At 37.8% G+C, this 22574-nt stretch overlaps 2 protein-coding genes and 1 long non-coding RNA gene across 9 annotated transcripts in view; 2 read left to right on the forward strand and 1 right to left on the reverse strand.

Annotated features, from left to right (window-relative positions):
- The first annotated feature begins 5064 nt into the window (after window positions 1-5064).
- abracl (ABRA C-terminal like) lies at window positions 5065-15813 on the forward strand. Its single transcript, XM_062033873.1, has 3 exons — window positions 5065-5153; window positions 8113-8178; window positions 13649-15813. The coding sequence occupies exons 2-3, from the start codon at window positions 8118-8120 to the stop codon at window positions 13831-13833; spliced, it is 246 nt and encodes an 81-aa protein (XP_061889857.1). The 5' UTR covers window positions 5065-5153; window positions 8113-8117; the 3' UTR covers window positions 13834-15813.
- LOC133640449 (uncharacterized) overlaps window positions 5330-22574 on the reverse strand; it is a 39109-nt gene continuing 21864 nt past the window's right edge. Inside the window, exon 3 of the long non-coding RNA XR_009824152.1 lies at window positions 5330-6481. This is a non-coding gene — a long non-coding RNA (uncharacterized LOC133640449). The remainder of the gene's footprint in view (window positions 6482-22574) is intronic.
- heca (hdc homolog, cell cycle regulator) overlaps window positions 20745-22574 on the forward strand; it is a 42437-nt gene continuing 40607 nt past the window's right edge. For all 7 annotated transcript variants that reach the window (XM_062033864.1, XM_062033862.1, XM_062033861.1 and 4 more), the window contains exon 1: window positions 20745-21189. In XM_062033864.1, the coding sequence (XP_061889848.1) occupies window positions 20994-21189 (196 nt within the window). In that variant the 5' untranslated portion in view covers window positions 20745-20993. The remainder of the gene's footprint in view (window positions 21190-22574) is intronic.

Raw genomic sequence — 22574 nt, forward strand, 5'->3', positions numbered from 1 at the left:
ACGCACAAACGCTAGGCTAGTCTTCCTGGGGTCATTTTCAAAAGTTCAAAGTAAAATAATAAGACACAATCCAGTTACAAAACATACACAAATCCATCCATCCATCCATTTTCCTACCGCTTGTCCCCCTTGGAGTCGCGACTCGCGGGGGGTGCTCGAGCCTATATCTCAATCAATCAATCAATCAATGTTTATTTATATAGCCCTAAATCACAAGTGTCTCAAAGGGCTGCACAAGCCACAACGACATCCTTGGTTCAGAGCCCACATAAGGGCAAGGAAAAACTCACGACCCAGTGGGACGTCGATGATGATCTGCCATCCACTCTTTAACGAAAAAAAAAAAATTGGAATTAAAAATACCAAAAAAAACAAAAACAAAAAGAAAGATGGATGGCTCTACCAAAACATTTCCACAAACAAGGTTTTTTTTTGTGTCATAAAGAAATACAATCATGTGTGCTTACGGACTGTATCCCTGCAGACTATTGATTTATATTGATATATAATGTACATATTGTGTTTTTTATCTTGATTTAATAAAAAATAAATAATTATTTGTATTTTTTTAATTTTTTTTATTTCTTGTGCGGCCACGGCCCTGTACCAATCGGTCTACGGACCGGTATCGGGCCGCGGCCCGGTGGTTGGGGACCACTGCCTTAGGGGGTAAAGGGTTAAGGGTATCTCAGCTGCATTCGGGCGGAAGGCGGGGTTTATTATTTATTGTTTATTGAGGATCCCCATTAGCCGACGCACAAACGCCAGGGTAGTCTTCCTAAGGTCCTTTTCAAAAGTTCAAAGTAAAATAATAATACACAATCCAGTTACAAAACATACACAAATCCATCCATCCATCCATCCATCCATCCATTTTTCTACCGCTTATCCCTCTTGGAGTCGTGGGGGGTGCTGGAGCTTATGTCAGCTGCATTCGGGCAGAAGGCAGGTTTTATTGTTTATTGAGGATCCCCATTTAGCTGCACAAACGCCAGGCTCGTCTTCCTGGGGTGCTTTTCAAAAGTTCAGAGTAAAATAATAATACACAAACTCCGGCTTTTTCCCACCTCCAAAAACATGCACCTGGGGATAGGTTGATTGGCAACACTAAAATGGGCCCTTGTGTGTGAATGTTGTCTGTCTATCTGTGTTGGCCCTGCGATGAGGTGGCGACTTGTCCAGGGTGTACCCCGCCTTCCGCCCGAATGTAGCTGAGATAGTCTCCAGCGCCCCCCGCGACCCCGAAGGGAATAAGCGGTAGAAAATGGATGGATGGATGGATGGATCCCCCTGGGTCTGAAATAAAATGACTACAACTATTTCCACATCTGGTAATAGGAATTCCTGGAAGTAGGTGGGGATGTATGGAGGGCCAAATGGAATAAAAAAATTAAAAAAAAATAATTAAATCCATAAATATACATAACATACTGTATGTATACACATGTATTAATTTTTATTATTATTATTATTATATATTATTATCATTAATTAATTATTAGACAGGAACAAAAACAACACAAGAGCAACATGGGGCATCCTCAATAGTATTATTAAAAATGGTACTAAGAAGGATTACCCTCAATACTTTTTAGACGGAAATGTAAGCAATGACATTATGAACGAAGTAGATGAATGCTTTAATAACTACTTCGTAACTATTACAACCAACCGAGAGCAAAGGATTCCGAATCAGTTGAGGACTTGAATGACATCATAGCTGGAAATCTCAACTCGATGTTCCTCAAAAATGTGCCGGAATAGGAAATAATGAAAATTGTAAAGAAATGCAAAGCCAAAACCTCGACTGACTGTCACAGAATAGATATGAAAGCTATAAAAACAGTTATTGAAGAAATTGCAGAACCTTTAATGTGTATCAGCAATTTATCAATTTAAACAGGCAAATTCCCAGACAAAATGAAAACAGCGAAAGTCGTACAGATTTATAAGAATGGAGACAAACACCAGTTTACAAATTACAAACCTGTGTTTTTTACTTCCACAGTGTTCTGAAATCTTTGGAAAATGATTCAACAGCAGTTTGGACAAATTCATGAACAAAAGTTGAACACTCACAGAGAACCAATACGGATACAGAGCTAATATCTAATCATTGATGGCATTAATCGAAATAACAGAAGATATTAGTAATGCAATGGATGGTAAACAATGTGCAGCAGCAGTATTTATGGATCCAACAAAAGCATTTGACACAATTAACCATAATATCTTAATTAACAAATTAATTGGAAAGGCGTGGCATCAGAGGGTTGGTCTTGAACCAGGCAAGAAGCTATAACAAAAAGGAAGCATTACGTGAAGCTAAGAGAACATACATTTACAGAGCTAAATATGTCTTGTGGTGATCTTGTGGGAGTAATACTTGAACCAAAATTGTCCAATCTGTATAATAATAACATTTGTAAAGTTACAACAGACCTAAAGTTAGTGTTATTTGCAGATGATACAACTGATTTTTGTTCATGGGAGAACAACAGAAGCTAATACAAATAATAACAGAAGAAATTAATGGATTAAAAAGATGGTTTGACAAAAAGACTATCTTTGAATCTCAGTAAAACTAAAACATTGATATTTGGTAACAGTAGAAGAGAAAGTCAAACACAAATACAGATAGACGGTATAGACATTGAAAGGATAAAAGAAACCACATTTTTGTGAGTAATAATAGATGATAAAATTAACTGGAAATTTCATACAAAAAACATAGAACCCCACGGTGAGTAGAAATATATCAATAATGAACAAAGTAAAATATGTTGTAGACCTAAAATCACCACACATTCTTTACTGCTCGCTAATGTTACCATATGTAAGTTATTGTATGGAAATATGTGAGAATAACTACAAACTTCTAAATGAATTCGCTAATCATGTTACAAAAAAGATCAGTTAAAAGAATTCATAACGTTGGCTGTAGAGAACATACAAACCCTTTATTTATTAAATTGAAAATATTGAAATTCATTGAGGTGGTGCATTTGCAAACAGCTAACATTATGCACAAAGCATATACTTTAACCTGCTACCCAAGAGTGTACAACAATTCTTCTAAACAAAAGAGAAAAAATATAACCTTAGACAAAAATATAACTTAAAATATTTGTTGTACAAAATTCAAAACATTTTAAAAAAAAGTATATCAGTATGTGGAATTATGTTATGGAATGGATTAAGCAAAGAAATCAAATAATGTACAATGATCCAGTTTAAGTAAGTGTTCCAATCACAAGTGCTTACAAAGTATTATCAAGTACAATTATTAAGTATTATTTATCTTATCAAGTGAATCACAACTGACTTAAATATTTATCAAGAGAACAGTAGTATTTAGAGTTCATTTATGTAAATTGTGTTATAAAATGAGAACAGATGTGTTAGGAATTGCTGCAAAGTGGAAAAGAAGTAGGATGGAATAAGATTTGCTTCCTCCTATTCCTTTTCGGACATGTTGTACAGAGAAATGAAAATATGTAAAATATGTGATTTTTCATATTGAAACTGTATACATTTTCAAAATAAACATCCACCAACCAAACAAATACTTTTTTAAATCATGAACTCATTAAACCAATAATCAATTGAATAATACAATCAATAATTAATTAAATTATTACATTATTTAATTAACGTTAAATACATCGATGACATTTAAAACCCCATTTCTGTATTTAATTTCAATTGCAGTATAATTTATGAATGACACATTTAAAAGTTTTTAAAAAAAATTGTATTATTTAATGTGTCCCATTTGCCTCTTTATATGGATGAGGAAATATGTTGAAATTATGTTTAAATAAACAAGAACATTACATCACATCAACTATATGATATGACAAGGTCCACAAAATAAGTATGCACACAAATGCTGTTGAATAGAATAGAATATAATAGAATAGAATGGACTTTATTGTCATTATATTTGCATACAACGAGATTAAGGACTCCAATTTAATTAACCTCTTAAGGCCCAAGCTGGTTGTTTACATGTTTTTTTTATTTCTCTTTGCTATTTGGGCTTATTGGACACTAATTAGAATAAAAACTAAGAATCATCTTTTTATATGATGTACTCAGTCCATAAGTAACAAACGTGTACTTCATGTTTAGTGACATGCTAATTCTGATTTTTACACTTTTTTTTCCTAAATTCCATTGTATGTTATACTCTTCTGACACCACCATATGGCAGTATAAGTGTCCACATAAGGATCATAAGACCCCAATTCAGTAGTGTACACAATTTTGGAAATAAGAGCTAAAAGGTGCTATCCACGCATGTGACCACTAAGGCCTTTGGAGGGGTGCGGTATAGTGTAAACAAATATGGAATAAAAATAAATCACACAAGTAGTAATAAAGATAAAAAAATAAAAATAAAAATAAACAGACTAGTATACAATACAACAATAAGCATTTAAAATCCTGAAAATATACAAAATACAGTACAATATACAGAACAAAACAAGAGTACCAGAGTAACAAAGTAACAATCAGTGTCGGACGTATTGCATTAGAAGGATAATATTGCACAGTAGTGTATTAGGATATTTAGGATATTGCACAGTGGAGGATGGGGGGAGCGGGGGGGGGGGGGGGGGTATAGGGGTGAATTATTTATTACAAGTTTGAGTTCAAGAGGGTGACAGCTCTGGGAAAGAAGCTTGGAATTTAAACATAAATAAATGTTTAATTCTATATATTATTTTTTTTATCATTGCCTGGATTAATTTTGCTTCTTATTAAACACAGTATGATATTGGTACAGTGTTCTTCTATTTAAAGAAAAGACCTTACGACAGTGCGTTGAATGTGACGTCACATGAGCTTGATGTTGCCTTCCGAACTTCAGGAAATCTTAAACTCGTGTAAATTTGAATTGAAAATAGATACAAGCTACATGTATTTCATCTTGAATATGTATATTTCAATAAAGAAAATATACAACATGGTATAAATCTATCTGTTTGTGTTCCCAGAGATACTTTCAACATCGCTGACTCCACATTGCATGACGTTGTATAGGCTGTCACTTCAGATTACGACGACCGCAAATGTTGCATTATTAGTAGCACACAGCCCGTGCCGCATTGTACTCGTCGGGAAACCCAGCCATCGCATCATTTCAGGTAAGAAAATAAAAGTTGTTCTGTAAATATCACTCATGTTGTGAGTATGTTGGTCGGTTTGTATGAAAACCATTTTGTCACCACACTTCCCATCCATTTGAACAGCCAGGGCTCCACCCTAACACTGCAAGCAGATCACAAGTTACATTTTAAAGTAGAGCGCGGTACTACGGCCCTCTAATCAGTCTGCGGTTGTCTATTTTCGAAATTAAACATATTTTAGATACGGGTTATTGGCATAAACACAATAAAGGTAAGAGTTCACCACAGTGGGAGAAAAGAATAAAGAATCTTTGCTTGGTGACGAATAGCCGGTAGCGCTAATCACCTACTTCCGCGTTCACTGCAGTCCGCCCTGTTTACTTCCGCATTCACTGCAGTCCGCCCTGTTTGTGTTGGAGCTTGTTACTTTAATACATATTTATGCAATATATTTGAAATAAATCGCCCCTTATAGTTTGCTAACTGTATACAAATTATTTCATTATAACAATTTGAGTTTACTTCCAAGCACATACATTTCCCCCAGATATCACTATTCAATCAAGCCATTTTAAATTTGCCCCTTTAAACACCCAACACAAAGATGAATGTCATAAAAGTAAGTCTTTCTTTTAAAGGATTATAAAAGATTATATTGTTTGGTGTGCCGTGGGAGATTATGTAATTTCACCTAATTGGGTTAAAAATATTTTTTGCAAACCAGTAATTATAATCCGCAAATAATGTGCCGCTGTTGAGTGTCTGTGCTGTCTACAGCTCGGCAGAGTAACCGTGTAATACTCTTCCATATCAGTAGGTGGCAGCAGCTAGCTAATTTCTTTGTAGATGCCAGGAACGACGACTACGGTTTGCAGGTAAAAAGGTATCTAACGCTTAAACCAAATATCAATCAATGTTTATTTATATAGCCCTAAATCACAAGTGTCTCAAAGGGCTGCACAAGCCACAACGACATCCTCGGTACAGAGCCCACATAAGGGCAAGGAAAACTCACCCCAGTGGGACGTCGATGTGAATGACTATGAGAAACCTTGGAGAGGACCGCATATGTGGGTAACTCCCTCCCCTCTAGGGGAGACCGAAAGCAATGGATGTCGAGTGGGTCTGACATAATATTGTGAAAGTCCAGTCCATAGTGGATCCAACACATCAGCGAAAGTCCAGTCAGTCCACAGTGGATCCAACACAACAGGAGAGTCCAGTCCATAGTGGGGCCAGCAGGAAACCATCCCGAGCGGAGATGGGTCAGCAGCGCAGAGATGTCCCCAACCGATGCACAGGCGAGCGGTCCACCCCGGGTCCCGACTCTGTGCAGCCAGCACTTCCTGTGGATTTTTTCAATGAAAAAAATGTGCCTTGGCTCAGAAAAGGTTGAAAAACACTGTCCGAGACAATTCGGCGTGGAGTTTATCAACGCCCACTTGTCGGTTTTCAGTCAATCGACATAGTAATCTTCATGTTCGCCACACAACACATTGTTTGTCCAGTACACCAGCAAATAAAGGTAAAGGTTTTGTTCCGAGTCGCGCTGCATTCTGGGTAAACACACACAATAAGCATTTCAAGCACAAAAATAGCTAAATAAAATAAAGCTATCAACACTGCAGTAGTACTAGGCACTCGAGGAGACCAAACCAATCACTGATTGGCTCAGCTTCTTCCAGCATTACTATATGGAATTAAAATAGTGTAACGATGACTGAATTGTGTTATGCATTTGGAAGGTTTTAAATAGGATATTAATGCTCTAGCGCAGGGGTAGGGAACCTATGGCTCTCGAGCCAAATGTGGCTCTTTTGATGACTGCATCTGGCTCTCAGATATATCTTAGCTGACATTGCTTAACACGATAAGTAATGAATAATTCCGCTGGTAATCACAGTGTTAAAAATAATGTTCAAAATATAAAACACTCTCGTGCATTTTGATCCATCCATCCGTTTTGTACCGCACCTGTTCAAGAAGTCGCATTAATGGTAAGAAGTATTTTATTTATTATTGGCTAGCTTCAGAATAACAATGTTATTAAAAAGAATAAGAGACTTACTATACCCTAAAAATGCTGGTCTTATTTAAAAATGCACGCATTTAGTTGTATACATTTTAAAATATTTGGCTTTCATGGCTCTCTCAGCCAAAAAGGTTCCCGACCCCTGATGTAGCTATACAAATATTTGATTTATAATTAATGATTCCTACTTTGCGTGAGTCCGGAACCAATTAACAGCGCTAAACGAGGGACGACTGTACATAAATTGGTCATGAACTCAATAGTAATCAGCCAACCATGTCTTTGTATCATTGTGATAAATGTCAATAATAATATAACATTGTCATCCTATCCCTGATAGCAAACTATTGTTATAAGGGAAGTGTATTTTTGGGAATTTCGCCTATCCTTCACAGTCCCTATGAAAGACAAGAACACATATGTTTCTTTTTTTTAATGCATTCTAATTTGTAAAAATTGGCAAGTACGGGGTGGCTAACAATGAAGGTAATGAGAGTACACTTCTCCGCCCATGAAACACTCTACAAAAACATCCACAAACCCCCAACAATAATGCATTTCCTCAATACTAGTATCAATCAATCAAAGTTTATTTGTATAGCCCTTAATCACAAGTGTCTCAAAGGGCTGCACAAGCCACAACAACATCCTCGGCTCAGATCCCCCCACAGTATTAGCGATATTGTTGTTTTTGTTTGTCCAGTGTGACACTAGCAAGGAAAAATGAAGGTTTTGTTTCAAGTGTTGCTGCATTCTAGGATGAACTCCAACAATAACCGAGTTTGAACACGATCCATCTTAAAATATTACTTAATGTGCTGTAAAAGGCAGCACTGTGTTAAAATGTAAATATTGCCCCTGAAGTCTTGCTTGGGTTGTTAATGTGCAGCCCACACAAAAATGGGGGAATTATATCAACATATTGATCTCTCTTTTTTTCCTTAGGAACAATGAATGTGAATCATGAAATAGAATTGCTGGTGCAGGAGATTGAGCGACTTGGCAACAAAAGTGAGTCAGGTCTCCTATTGTGCATTGTGGCATTATGAGATTATTACATTTGTTTTGGTCTTGCTTTTGCATTTTGGCTCTATTTTCAAGTCAGTTCATTCCATGAGTCGAAATAACCCACAAACCCAAACATTTTTTAAGGGCCTCTCGTACAGAAAACATAAACAAAACCTGCTCAGACTATGCCGCAATTGTTACGTTTACCAATTCCCACAGCAGAATCAGTAAATATTCAAAACTATTTAGTCTCTCCAGCTGTCAAATTTGCGGATCTCCTTGAACGACGTTTGTAAATTGAAAAGTTTGTATAGTAAAGCAAATGTCTCCAAAAGAAACTGTCAGAGTTTGTAGGTGACGAACCCCAAGATGCAGAGACGGCAGGCATTGAACGGGAAAACATGATTTAATTAAACACTATAGCAAAAAACAAACAAAAGGGTACAAACAAAAGGCACGCACAAGGCGGAGAACAAACTTGGCTATGAACTAAAATAGCACAAAGGCTAACTGTCGACAAGAAACAAAAACACTTACTGTGACATGAAGGAACTATGACTTGAGCGGAGTGGACAAAAGTAGACAGAGCTACAATGACAAATAGTGACAGGTAGAAGCTACAGGTAGAAGTGACATAGACAGGTAGACACTACAATAATCCAGCAGTGACTGGAGGGCAGGGCAGGTATAAATAGCAGCTGGTTGATTGGCACCAGGTGTTGCCCGGTGCCAATCAGCCACAGCTGAGGGGACAGCACTCAGAGAGACAATCAGGAAATGAAGACAAAATAAAAGCACTGACAGGAAACTAAGACAAACGCAACCAAACTGTCAGGGGCAACCCTGACAGAAACAATGTAAATATGAATAATGGGTTCCAGCCTTGACAAAATTCCATATTTTAGTGAAGGTTTATACACTTTGAACACAATATAAGATGCTATATTGTACTGTATATCAAACATAACAAGGAGGTGATGAATTATACATCTCTTTATCAACAAGCCAAGACAACAAGGCAAACTGTCCTGTATGCGCTGCTCTGTCAACACATAGAAGTCCTTTTGGTGCCCTCACAAATGATCAGAAATCCTTAACTTTAACAACTATATTGCTCCAATAATAAACATTTGAAGAAGTCAAATCTACTTACATTAACATCGGCAAAGAAGGAGCAGACAGAAAGAGGGCTGTGTGTGTGTGTGTGTGTGTGTGTGTGTGTGTGTGTGTGTGTGTGTGTGTGTGTGTGTGTGTGTGTTTGGAAGAGGTGCCGCTGAACGAGAGTAGCTCATCTCCTTTAAACCTGCTGTGGTAAAACACCTGCTTCTACGATTCTTACATACGCCATTAATGTACTCCTTGCATATAGTCCTTTTTTTCCACAGTGATTACCTCCTTTTTTCACGCCGTTTTGTTAACTTTTTGGGGCTCATACTGAGCTAGCAAAATGGACAAAACTTGTCAAAAGGTGAAAACAAAGAAAAGGCATGCGCGCTGAAGTGCTGAGAAGTGACTCTTACTGTACTTTGCAGCAAGTGCCATCGAGGGCTCCGCCTCTCTAAAAATGCTGCGCCCTGCTTTTTGCCTGCAAGCACGAAACAAAATGAATAAATGAATTAAGCGGTAATGCACAGAGACATGGTTCACACACAGAGGTATATTTGGCTCGATCTAAAAGTTTGTAAATGTAAAAGTTAGCAAATAGATGTGTTCGTATTAGGGCTGCAACAACTAATCGATTAAAATCGATTATAAAAATAGTTGGCGATTAATTTAGTCATCGATTCGTTGGATCTATACTATGCGCATGCGCAGAGGCAATTTTTGTATTTTTTGTAATTTTTTTATTTTTTTTATAAACCTTTATTTATAAACTGCAACATGTACAAACAGCTGAGAAACAATAATCAAAATAAGTATGGTGCCTGTATGCTGTTTTTTTTCAATAAAATACTGGAAAGGATAGAAATGTAGTTTGTATCTTTTATCCGATTATTAATCGATTAATCGAAGTAATAATCGACAGATTAATCGATTATCAAATTAATCGGTAGTTGCAGCTCTAGTTCGTATATATATATGTATATCCTTATAGTGCTGGGCCGATAAAACGATATCGAAATATAAATCGCGATAGACATGTAATCATATCAATATAAAATGGCTTCGATAAAACGCTCGATTAAATACTGTATTTTTCTGACTATAAGTCACAGTTTTTTTCATAGTTTGGCCGGGGGTGCGACTTATACTCAGGAGCGACTTATGTGTGAAATTATTAACACATTACCGTAAAATATCAAATAATATTATTTAGCTCATTCACGTAAGAGACTAGACGTATAAGATTTCATCAGATTTAGCGATTAGGAGTGACAGATTGTTTAGTAAACGTATAGCATGTTCTATATGTTATAGTTATTTGAATGACTCTTACCATAATATTTTACGTTAACATACCAGGCACGTTCTCAGTTGGTTATTTATGCGTCATATAATGTACACTTATTCAGCCTGTTGTTCACTATTCTTTATTTATTTTAAATTGCCTTTCAAATGTCTATTCTTGGTGTTGGATTTTATCAAATAAATTTCCCCAAAAAATGCGACTTACACTCCAGTGCGACTTATATGTTTTTTTCCTTCTTTGTTATGCATTTTCGGCCTGTGCGACTTGTACTCCGGTGCGACTTATACTCCGAAAAATCCATCCATCCATCCATCTTCTTCCGCTTATCCGAGGTCGGGTCGCAGGGGCAGCAGCCTAAGCAGTGAAGCCCAGACTTCCCTCTCCCCAGCCACTTCATTCAGCTCTTCCCGGGGGATCCTGAGGCGTTCCCAGGCCAGCCGGGAGACATAGTCTTCCCGACGTGTCCTGGGTCTTCCCCGTGGCCTGCTACCGGTTGGACGTGCCCTAAACACCTCCCTAGGGAGGCGTTCGGGTGGCATCCTGACCAGATGCCCAAACCACCTCATCTAGCTCCTCTCGATGTGGAGGAGCAGCGGCTTTACTTTGAGCTCCCCCCGGATGACAGAGCTTCTCACCCTATCTCTGAGGTAGAGCCCCGCCACCCGGCGGAGGAAACTCATTTCGGCCGCTTGTACCCGTGATCTTGTCCTTTCGGTCATAACCCAAAGCTCATGACCATAGGTGAGGAAAATATACCGAAAAATACGGTATTTTAATATTTTGGTCTGAAAAAAACTGAAAGAATAACAAATTGGTTGTATGAACAAAGGCACTAGCGTTTTCCAAACAGGAAGTGGTCGTGAAACGGGAGGGACAGGCTAAACGGCCAATCAATTTTGAGTGCACCATCCAGCTGTCGATTTACTGTACAGATCAAAATGAAATAAAAAAAAGAGTGCTGCAGAGATTGAAGAAATAGTGGGTAAAACAGGAAAAGTCACCCCCACATTATGGCAGTTTTGGGGATATTTTCAAACGGACCGTAGTCCTCCGCTGCGCTCATCTTTTCTTATCAACACATGTCCGTTCCCTATTCGAATGTACGGAAACAGGTAGGAACTAAAGTGCAGGGCTGTATAACTATAATAAATAGAATATTACAAATAATGATAATAATTTGGCCCAATAATATTTAAGTAATAATTATTGGGGCAGCGTAGCTCGGTTGGTAGAGCTGCCTTGCCAGCAACCTGAGGGTTCTACGTTCGATCCCCGCTTCTGCCATCCTAGTCACAGCTGTTGTGTCCTTGGGCAAGACACTTCACCCACTTTCTCCCAGTGCCACCCGCACTGGTTTAAAAAAAATGTAACTTACCGGTAGATAATGGTTTTCACTATGTAAAGCGCTTTGAGTCACTAGAGAAAAGCGCTATATAAATATAATTCACTTCACATTGCATAACATTACTTTGTGCCACTAAACATGCAAATACTTCGTCTTCTCAGGTTTCTCTTAGTTTATATTTTCACACTTGGCACTTCTTTGTTACATTATATTAGGCATTTATTACAAATTCATTTATTTATTTATTTTACCTTTTAAAGAGGTTATTGTTTATTGTTTATTGTAATTTTAGAATTGTCTTTACATTGTTTTCCAATGCTTGTATTGACATTTCATTTACTTTCTGCCTTGATAGCTGAGGGGATTATAATCAAAGGAATGTTACATTTTAAGTAAAAATTTTAACATTTTACTATATTTTTCTCCTGGTCCTTATTTCCATAGGTCACAAAAAATATCAATAATTATTAGGGATGTCCGATAATATCGGTCTGCCGATATTATCGGCCGATAAATGCTTTAAAATGTAATATCGGAAATTATCGGTATCGGTTTCAAAATAATCGGTATCGGTTTCAAAAAGTAAATATAGCGGTATAGCTCGGTTGGTAGAGTGGCCGTGCCAGCAACTTGAGGGTTCCAGGTTCAATCCCCACTTCCGCCATCCTAGTCACTGCCGTTGTGTCCTTGGGCAAGATGCTTTACCCACCTGCTCCCAGTGCCACCCACACTGGTTTAAATGTAACTTAGATATTGGGTTTCACTATGTAAAAGTGCTTTGAGTCACAAGAGAAAAGCGCTATATAAATATAATTCACTTCACCTCACCTAAATTTTATGACTTTTTAAAATGCTGCTGTAGGACGTAGGAAGAAGTACAGAGCGCCAATAAACCTTGAAGGCACTGCCTTTGTGTGCCGGCCCAGTCACATAATATCTATGGCTTTTGACACACTCACAAGTGAATGCAAGGCATACTTCATCAACAGCCATACAGGTCACACTGAGGGTGACCGTATAAGCAACTTTAACACTGTTACAAATATGCGCCACACTGTGAACCCACACCAAACAAGAATGACAAACACGTTTCGGGAGAACATCCGCACCGTAACACAACAGAACAAATACCCAGAACCCCTTGCAGCACTAACTCTTCCGGGACGCTACAATATACACCCCCCGCCTCATACCCCCCCACCCCACCTTAACCTCCTAATGTCCCAACTTCCAAGCTGCTGTTTTGAGGCATGTTAAAAAAAATAATGCACTTTGTGACTTCAATAATAAATATGGCAGTGCCATGTTGGCACTTTTTTCCATAACTTGAGTTGAAGTTGTTCTCTTATTTTGGAAAACCTTGTTACATTGTTTAATACATCCAGCGGGGCATCACAACAGAATTAGGCATAACAATGTGTTAATTACACAACTGTATATATCGGTATCGGTTGATATCGGTATCGGTAATTAAGAGTTGGACAATATCGGAATATCGGCAAAAAAGCCATTATCGGACATCTCTAATAATTATCGATATTGACCAATGTAAAAAAACGTATTATCGTGATACAGTTTTCAGCCCTATATCCTTATATAGTGGCAGTAGATTTTTTCCACTGTTTTCCACTCACTACAGAGAATACCAGGCACCCAGTTATATAACTACCGCATAAACCGAATATTAGACGACTCAAAAATCTCTGTATTCATTCCAGATGCTGCAGGTCAAACAAGCGTGAAGTTCGGAGTGCTGTTTAACGACGACCGCTGTGCCAACATCTTCGAGGCGCTGGTGGGCACCCTGAGGGCGGCCAAGAAGAGGAAGGTCGTCTCCTTCCAGAATGAGTTGCTTCTGCAGGGCGTTCATGACGACGTGGACATCGTTCTGCTCAAAGAATGAGGCGACCTCTAAAGCTGACCCGGACCAAACAGAATAGAAACAACTGTAGCTTAACGCCATATAACGTCATATTTCCATTCACTTTATGATGAATTTGTTTAAATTCAGTGCCAAACAAAATCAAGTTTTATTTTTGAGAAGTATTTTCCTCGAACAAAGCACACTGTCAAGTTTAAAAGTAAACCACTGTAGTTTTTAATAGAAGTGAGTTAATGGTACTACCAACTCTACTTTTAGTTGACATAACTTGAAGGGATGTAACTATAAACGGTATTAGCGATAACCGTTTTAAATAGAAATTAGCGAAAAAACGCGATTCACTGACTGGCGCCAGGTTGGTAGCTTACATGCTAACATGAAAACAAGAGGCATTAACGTCTTTCTCCATTAATAAACGACATACCTCAACTTTTATAAACACATTGCTGTCTGAGCAACTGAGACATTCCATTGTGCACATTGAAACTACAATTTGTTAGGACAGAGTGATCGTTCTATACTCTGAGGAATATGAGACCCGAGGTTTTTACGGTGTATTCAAGGACCGCTGAAGAGAGTAGAACGCCACAACGCCCGCCAGAAATAATAATAATGGATTGTATTTGCTACGCACTTTTTATTTAATTAAATCGGAAACCAATTTTCAAAACAATAAAAGAGTAGCCGTTAAAACCGATAAAATACTAAGACTAAAACGCTGTCAGTGAAGCATAAGAAACAAAAAAACACAAAATAGTGGCTTTTTTAAATAAGAAACTTGGTCAATAGATTTCAGTGTGTTCGTAAGTACTTTTCGGATACAAATACAACAATACCGCAGTAATAATAAAGCCGTGGTCATTTTGGTGACAATATCCGTGATATGAAATGTTCATATCAACGCATCCCTACACGCTCGCAAGCTTTTAATACGTCAACTGTCGGCAGGTTTGCTATCAAAATTGCGCCGAGTTTTAAATTGACAAAATAAACAAAACGCTCAGGTTGAATTCCATCAAAACACTTTTGAGCTACTGTGACATTTTTTAACGTTAGCATGGTGTGCTAGCTCAAACGTCCCAGGTCATTGTTGATGATATCACACCAACTTTGACTTTTTTATTCGAAGGTACACAAGGTGAGACCTGGATTCAAGCGACTATTTTATAGTTTACGAGTCCAATGCACTACCTCCCGACTTTTCTAGTGATCAATTCAAAACATTTCTAAAAACAAGCGCAGTTCAACAGGACATTTGCACCTTTTTATGCATTCTTTTTTTTTTTAATCCCATCTTTTTATAAACCTTTTTTTGGTTTTCTTGCCAAGCAAACACCAAAACGTGTCTTTGTAGTATCTTATCTGACAAAGCGTTTCTTCTGGACATAGTTTGTAGTGCAATATTTGGGTAAAGTAAGGGTATTTATTAGATAGGGGGAGTGGTGCCAAAATCAGTTCTTACTTCTTCTCAGGACCACACTTGCTAAATGAATTAGTTGAATTTATCACTGTTTATTTTGTACTGTAGCCTTAATGATACTTGCAGATCAGACATGATTGCTTTGCTAAGATACCACAAAACATATAAAAACAAATAGATTATGCCTGGTCTGCAAGTTCAATGAGGCACATCTCCTGCTGTCATGTCAACCCAGGTGGATCTATTATTATTTTTGTGTGAAACATTTACCGGCCTTGTAATTTAGTTTTCAAAACAGATGTAGTTTCAGTGAATGGATCGTATTGTAGTAAGAAACAACACAAGCGTGGATAATAGGAAATGATGGTTATCATTTGATAATGTAGCTTCGATCACTTTGTCGTACAAGACGTGTGCGGACTGAGCGAGAGCGGCACAAATACCTCAAGCTGTTTACACTTTTGTCACATGTCCGTGAACTGGTGCGCAACGCCTGCATTTGCTGTATTTGTGCCATTACTGTCTTTTGTATTGCCAATAACACATGTCTGCATTCCAATAAATAGTATCTTTACAGTTGACTCTGGCTTTGCTACATGTTTTATTTTAAGACTGCCCCGCCACATGGTTTTATGTGGCCCGTGGAAGCCTGGAAATAATGTGCATTCATAAAGCATTTTATCTTTCTTCCCTAAATGTATGTGTTTTTAAAATTTTGACAGAAACATGACATGTACTTCATACAATTGCATGTTGATCTTTACAACTATATGACCATGCAAAAAACATATTAGCACAGTTTTGTTGGATAGAAAAACAATAGTAAAAAAAATAAAATATATACATATAAAAAAAAACAGTAAAAATTTGGAATGCAATACGAATTTTTTTTTAAAATTGTTACTGATAACTCAGCAGTGTCCAAACTTCCACCAATGGTTGCATAAGAGGTATGCAGGGGCAGTTCTACTCGGTTTCAAGAACTCTGGGGTGCCTGTCTGAGATATGTAGGAGAAACTGGTCTCCAAATGAACCCTTATTGAAACACAACTGGGATGCGGGTGGTTGATGAGCCTTTTATATGCTTATTGGTTGTTCTCTCTCTTAAGGCCTTTCAGGAATGCAGCTGTCTGTATGCACCCATATTATGTACTGTGCGTGTATATATATATGTATTTTATATATGTATTTATATGGGCAGCACGGTGGCATAAGGGTTAGTGCATGTCCCTCACAATACGAAGGTCCGGAGTTCAATCCCAAGCTCGGGATCTTTCTGTGTGGAGTTTGCATGTTCCCCCCGTGACTGCGTGGGTTCCCTCCGGGTACTGCGGCTTCCCCCCACCTCCAAAAACATGCACCTGGGGATAGGTTGATTGGCAACACTAAATTGGCCCTAGTGTGTGAATATGAGTGTGAATGTTGTCTGTCTATCTGTGTTGGCCCTGTGATGAGGTGGCGACTTGTCCAGGGTGTACCCCGCCTTCCACCCGATTGCAGCTGAGATAGGCTCCAGCACCCTCCGTGACCCCAAAAGGGAGAAGCTGTAGAAAATGGATGGATGGATGGATATATTTATATAGTACAGGCCAAAAGTTTTCATGACTATTTACATTGTAGATCGTCACTGAAAGCATCAAAACTCTGACACCTGTGAAGTGAAAACCATTTCAGGTGACTACCTCTTGAAGCTCATGGAGAGAATGCCAAGAGTGTGCAAAGCAGTAGTCAGAGCAAAGGGTGGCTATTTTGAAGAAACTAGAATATAAAACATGTTTTCAGTTATTTCAAATTTGTTTGTTAAGTACATAACGCCACATGTGTTCATTCATAGTTTTGACGCCTTCAGTGACAATCTACAATGTAAATAGTCATGAAAATAAAGAAAACACATTGAAGGAGAAGGTGTGTCCAAACTTTTGGCCTGTACTCTATATACACACATATTCATATATATTCTGAGGGCAACCTTAACTGCAATGTGGCCCTTAATAAACATGAGTTTGGCACGGCTGTAATATAAAAGATCCATACTTTCTTAATATTTGATTATGCACCAAGATGTTGAAATAATCAAATGCGTAGACATTTGTGTAAATATATCAAAAGGCGATTATACATATGTAAAATGTAGTCTCTCTTACATGTGGCCATAACATTGAAAATGAGTTTAAGACCCCTGAATTAAATTAATGAAAAGATGGGAAAAGGCCATAACAGAAAGAACAATGCAATCAAAAACTGTATTTTTTGTTCTTCTTCATATTATCTATTATGTCCTTGCAGAATCACTTATGGGTTTTTTTTTTCCCGCGGCAAGCATATATACGACATACTACATGTAAAATATTTGTTTTATGACAGTTAACTGGTTTACTAATTATGAATTTCATTTCCAATTATATTTAATTTTATGATGTACTGTATGTATAGATTCCATGATCGTTTTAAAAATGTAATGCAGGGCTGCTCCTACATAAATTGGGGACCTAACCAGAATTGTATTTTATAGTCATGTCTCCTCCAGGCTCGACTACTGCGACTCACTTCTTGTCGGGATCCCCAGCAAGAACATCCAGAAGCTGCAGTACATACAAAATAGTGCTGCTAGGATCCTGATGAGAGTGCGGAAATACGACCACATTACACCGGTTCTCAAATCCCTTCCCTGTTCCACTCAAGATTGAATACAAAGTCTCCCTACTAACTCACCAGTGCCTCCATGGAAATGCCCCCCTCTACCTCAAAGAACTGCTCACCCCCAAATTCTCCACACGACACCTCCGCTCCGGACAGGCTAACCTCCTCCAACATCCGAGGACAAAGCTCCGAACTATGGGAGACCGGGCTTTCTGCTCCGCCGCTCACAGTCTGTGGAACGCTCTCCCTGACCACCTGAGGGCACCACAGACTGTGGATGCTTTTAAAAAAGGCTTAAAAACCCTTCTTTTTAAAAAAGCCTTTTGTTACATATATGTGTGCTAGTCTAGCTATTAGGTTGTTCTAGTTTTTATTTTATTTTACTGTTTATTTTACTGGTTGGGGGCAGCTATTTGTGGTTCTAGTGTTGTTGTTTTTTAAATGCACTGTAGCACTTTGAGGTGGTTTGTTCAATGTAAAGTGCTTTTACAAATAAAATATATTATATAGAGATGTTGATAAATGCTTAAAGTGTAATATCGGAAATTATCGGTATCGGTTTCAAAAAGTAAAATGAATGACTTTTTAAAACGCCGCTGTACGGAGCGGTACATATCCGGTAAAACACCGACGTAGGGAGCAGTACAGAGCAGTTGCGTCTCCCAGTCAGTAGCCCCTCCCCTCTCCCACACACAACACAGGAGTTGACGACTGCAGCATGAGAGGTTTACTGGCGACACTTGATGACCTCATCAAACCGCAGCGAGTGCAGCATAACAACAAAAAGAGTGTGTTGTTGCCGGTGCTGTAGCCGTGGCTAACAAGCGAGCTCGCTCTGTGACTGACTAACGACACCATGTCTATGGTTTGGGATTATTTTAAAGTGTCTCTGACGGATAAAAAACTGGCAATTTGCAATGACTGCAAAAAGTTGGTTATGCGAGGAGGAACCAAGACGTCTTCCTTTAATACGAGCAATTAGATCTCCCACCTCTTCAAGAATCATAAGGAGATACACGATGAATACAAGCGGAAGATGGATGTGAGCCCAGTTTATAACTCCCTGTTATACAGTATGCCAGGCAGTCTTGCACTAAATGAGGACTATGTTATTGTTTACTTTATTACTCTAGTATACTCTGGACTGAAGCTGTGTGCCTTCATTGTTTTTCTAGCTGTTGTTTTGAGGCATGTTTTAAAAAAATAAAAATAATAATGCACTTTGTGAAAGTCAAAGTATAGTATTTCCCATAGTTGTAGTGGGTGTCAGGATTATCTCAGGGAGAGCATGTCCCAAATTCCAAACTGCTGTTTTGAGGCATGTTAAAAAAAATAATGCACTTTGTGACTTCACTAATAAATATGGCAGTGCCATGTTGGCACTTTTTTCCATAACTTGAGTTGAAGTTGTTCTCTTATTTTGGAAAACCTTGTTACATTGTTTAATGCATCCAGCGGGGCATCACAACAGAATTAGGCATAATAATGTGTTAATTCCACGACTGTATATATCGGTATCGGTTGATATCGGAATCGGTAATTAAGAGCTGGACAATATCGGAATATCGGATATCGGCCAAAAAAGCCATTATCGGACATCTCTACTATTATATTATGTTTTTGATAGTTTCCCGACAACACATTTTTTACCGCAAAGTTGAACACTATATATATATACATATATATATATATATATATATATATATATATATATATATATATATATATATATATATATATATATATATATATATATATATATATATATATATATTAGGGGTGTGGGAACAAATCGATTCGAATTCGAATCACGATTCTCACGTTGTGCGATTCAGAATCGATTATCATTTTTTAAAAATCGATATATATTTTTTGATTTTTATTATTATTTAAAAATTTTTTTTTATTTATTTATTTATTTTTTTAAATTAATCAATCCAACAAAACAATACACAGCAATACCATAACAATGCAATCCAATTCCAAAACCCAACCTGACCCAGCAACACTCAGAACTGCAATAAACTTAGCAATTGAGAGGAGACACAAACACGACACAGAACAAACCAAAAGTAGTGAAACAAAAATGAATATTATCAACAACAGTATCAATATTAGTTACAATTTCAACATAGCAGTGATTAAAAATCCCTCGTTGACATTATCATTAGACATTTATAAGAAAAAAAAAGAAAAAGAACAATAGTGTCACAGTGGCTTACACTTGCATCACATCTTGACAACACACTGTGTCCAATATTTTCACAAAGATAAAATAAGTTATATTTTTGGTTCATTTAATAGTTAAAACAAATTTACATTATTGCAATCAGTTGATAAAACATTGTCCTTTACCAATTTTAAAAGCTTTTTACAAAAATCTACTACTATGCTTGCATGTCAGCAGACTGGTTGAATTAAAAAAAAAAAAAAATCGATTTTGAATCGAATCGTGACCCCAAGAATCAATATTGAATCGAATCGTGGGACACCCATATATATATATATATATATATATATATATATATATATATATATATATATATATATATATATATATATATATATATATATATATATATATATATATATATATATATATATATATATAAGGTCAGCCGATTCCTGCTAACAAATTAATAAGTAAGTCGAATGTATTGGTTTTTTTTGTTTGTTATTTTATCACATTTTACATGACTGTTTGTTGTTCGTACCGAAGCGTTTAAAGAAAAAAATCAACATAATGCCAGTGAAGTACACGCGTGCGGTTTTAAAGGCGATGAAACCCAGCTTTCCCAGGACACGTGAACGCAGCGCAAGTCGCCGTCGGCCAATGCCGGGGGTCCTGTGACGTCACGGGGTGGTAGAAGAAGACAGAGCAGGAATGAAAACAAGAGAGGGGACACGCCTTCTCTCCTAAAAGGTTATAGCAGCTTAATAAGTGTCAGAACTGGGCAGCCCGTCGTGCTCACGTCGGGAGACCGAATAACAACAACAAAAACACAGAATAATTAGCCTCGCCGAAATGGAGTCCACAGAAATGTCCGACTACGTTGCCAGCAGTCGTTGGTCATAAGCGCTCGAACATTAGCAGTAGAATCGTGTGAAAGGCCAGCAGAACATGCCCAACCAGAAGAGCAACAAGGGGAAGAAGAGCAAACGCACCAACAGTAGCGGAGATGAGCAGGAAAATGGAGCCTGTGCGGCCGCAACAGGAGGCGCGGCCGCGGCTGCTGCTGTCACTATCACCGCCGCCGCCGCTGCCGCCGCCGCCGCCGCCGCCGCTGCTACTGCGCCCGGGAACGAGCGTTCAAATGGTAAGAGAGGAACCAGCACACAGATGGAGGAGTTTGGTTTGGTGATGCCGCCTTCCCGCTCTTGCCTGGGCTGCCAAGCCCCCACATACCTGCACGCATTGCTAAGCCTTCCAATCTTCCATCCCAAAATGATGGCATTTAAGGATTTTGCAGAGTATCTGCAAATGCGAGCCGCACTGCTCGGCGACAATTGGAGGCCTTATGTGGAATTGACTTTTATGTCGTTCGTATTTAAGTATTTGATTGCAGCACATTTATTTACTACGATTTTAACCCAATATTGCAGTGCAAGTGCGCATATTCTACATTGCTTTAATTTGATTAAATTGCCCCAAATGTAAACTGAGTTTGGAATGATGGTGTCAAACTCAAGGCCCGGGGGCCATATCTGACCCACCACATCTTTTTTTGTGGCCGGCAAAACCCTGGATTAATATGCGTCAATAGAGTACCTTATCCGTTGTCTTCGTTTTGACAAAAATAAAATACGTACTGCATAAAATTGCATAATTTTCAAACTTTAATATTATCCAATTTTGCAACCGTCAATACTTTCCAAACATTTTTTGGGGTTAAAGTAAATAAAGTCAATAATGCGTCAATAAAGTACCTTATCTTCGCTTACCCAAGTATTTAATTGCAACACATTTATTTACCCCGATTTTAACCCAATATTGTGCTGCACATGTGCATGTTTTTGGGGGTTGAAGTCAATAATGAGTCAATAAAGTACCTTATCTTTGCTTACCCTAGGTATCCGTTCTCTTCGTTTTGACATAAATAGAATACGTACTGCATAAAAGTGCATATTTTTCCAACTTTAATATTATCCAATACTGCAACCGTCAATACTTTCCAAACATTTTTTGGGGTTAAAGTCAATAATGCGTCAATAAAGTGCCTTATCTTCGCTTACCCAAGGTATCCGTTCTCTTCGTTTTGACATAAATAGAATACGTACTGCATAAAATTGCATATTTTTCCGACTTTAATATTATCCAATACTGCAACCGTCAATACTTTCCAAAAAAATGTTGGGGTTAAAGTCAATAATGCGTCAATAAAGTACCTTATCTTCGCTTACCCAAGGTATCCGTTCTCTTCGTTTTGACATAAATAGAATACGTACTGCAAAAAAGTGCATATTTTTCCAACTTTAATATTATCCAATATTGCAACCGTCAATACTTTCCAAACATTTTTGGGGGTTGAAGTCAATTATGCGTCAATAAAGTACCTTATCTTCGCTTACCCAAGGTATCCGTTCTCTTCATTTTGACATAAATAGAATACGTACTGCATAAAAGTGCATATTTTTCCGACTTTATCATCCAATACTGCAACCGTCAATACTTTCCAAAAAAATTTTGGGGTTAAAGTCAATA

Source organism: Entelurus aequoreus, linkage group LG23 (assembly GCF_033978785.1).
Source record: "Entelurus aequoreus isolate RoL-2023_Sb linkage group LG23, RoL_Eaeq_v1.1, whole genome shotgun sequence".
Lineage (NCBI taxonomy): Eukaryota > Metazoa > Chordata > Actinopteri > Syngnathiformes > Syngnathidae > Entelurus > Entelurus aequoreus.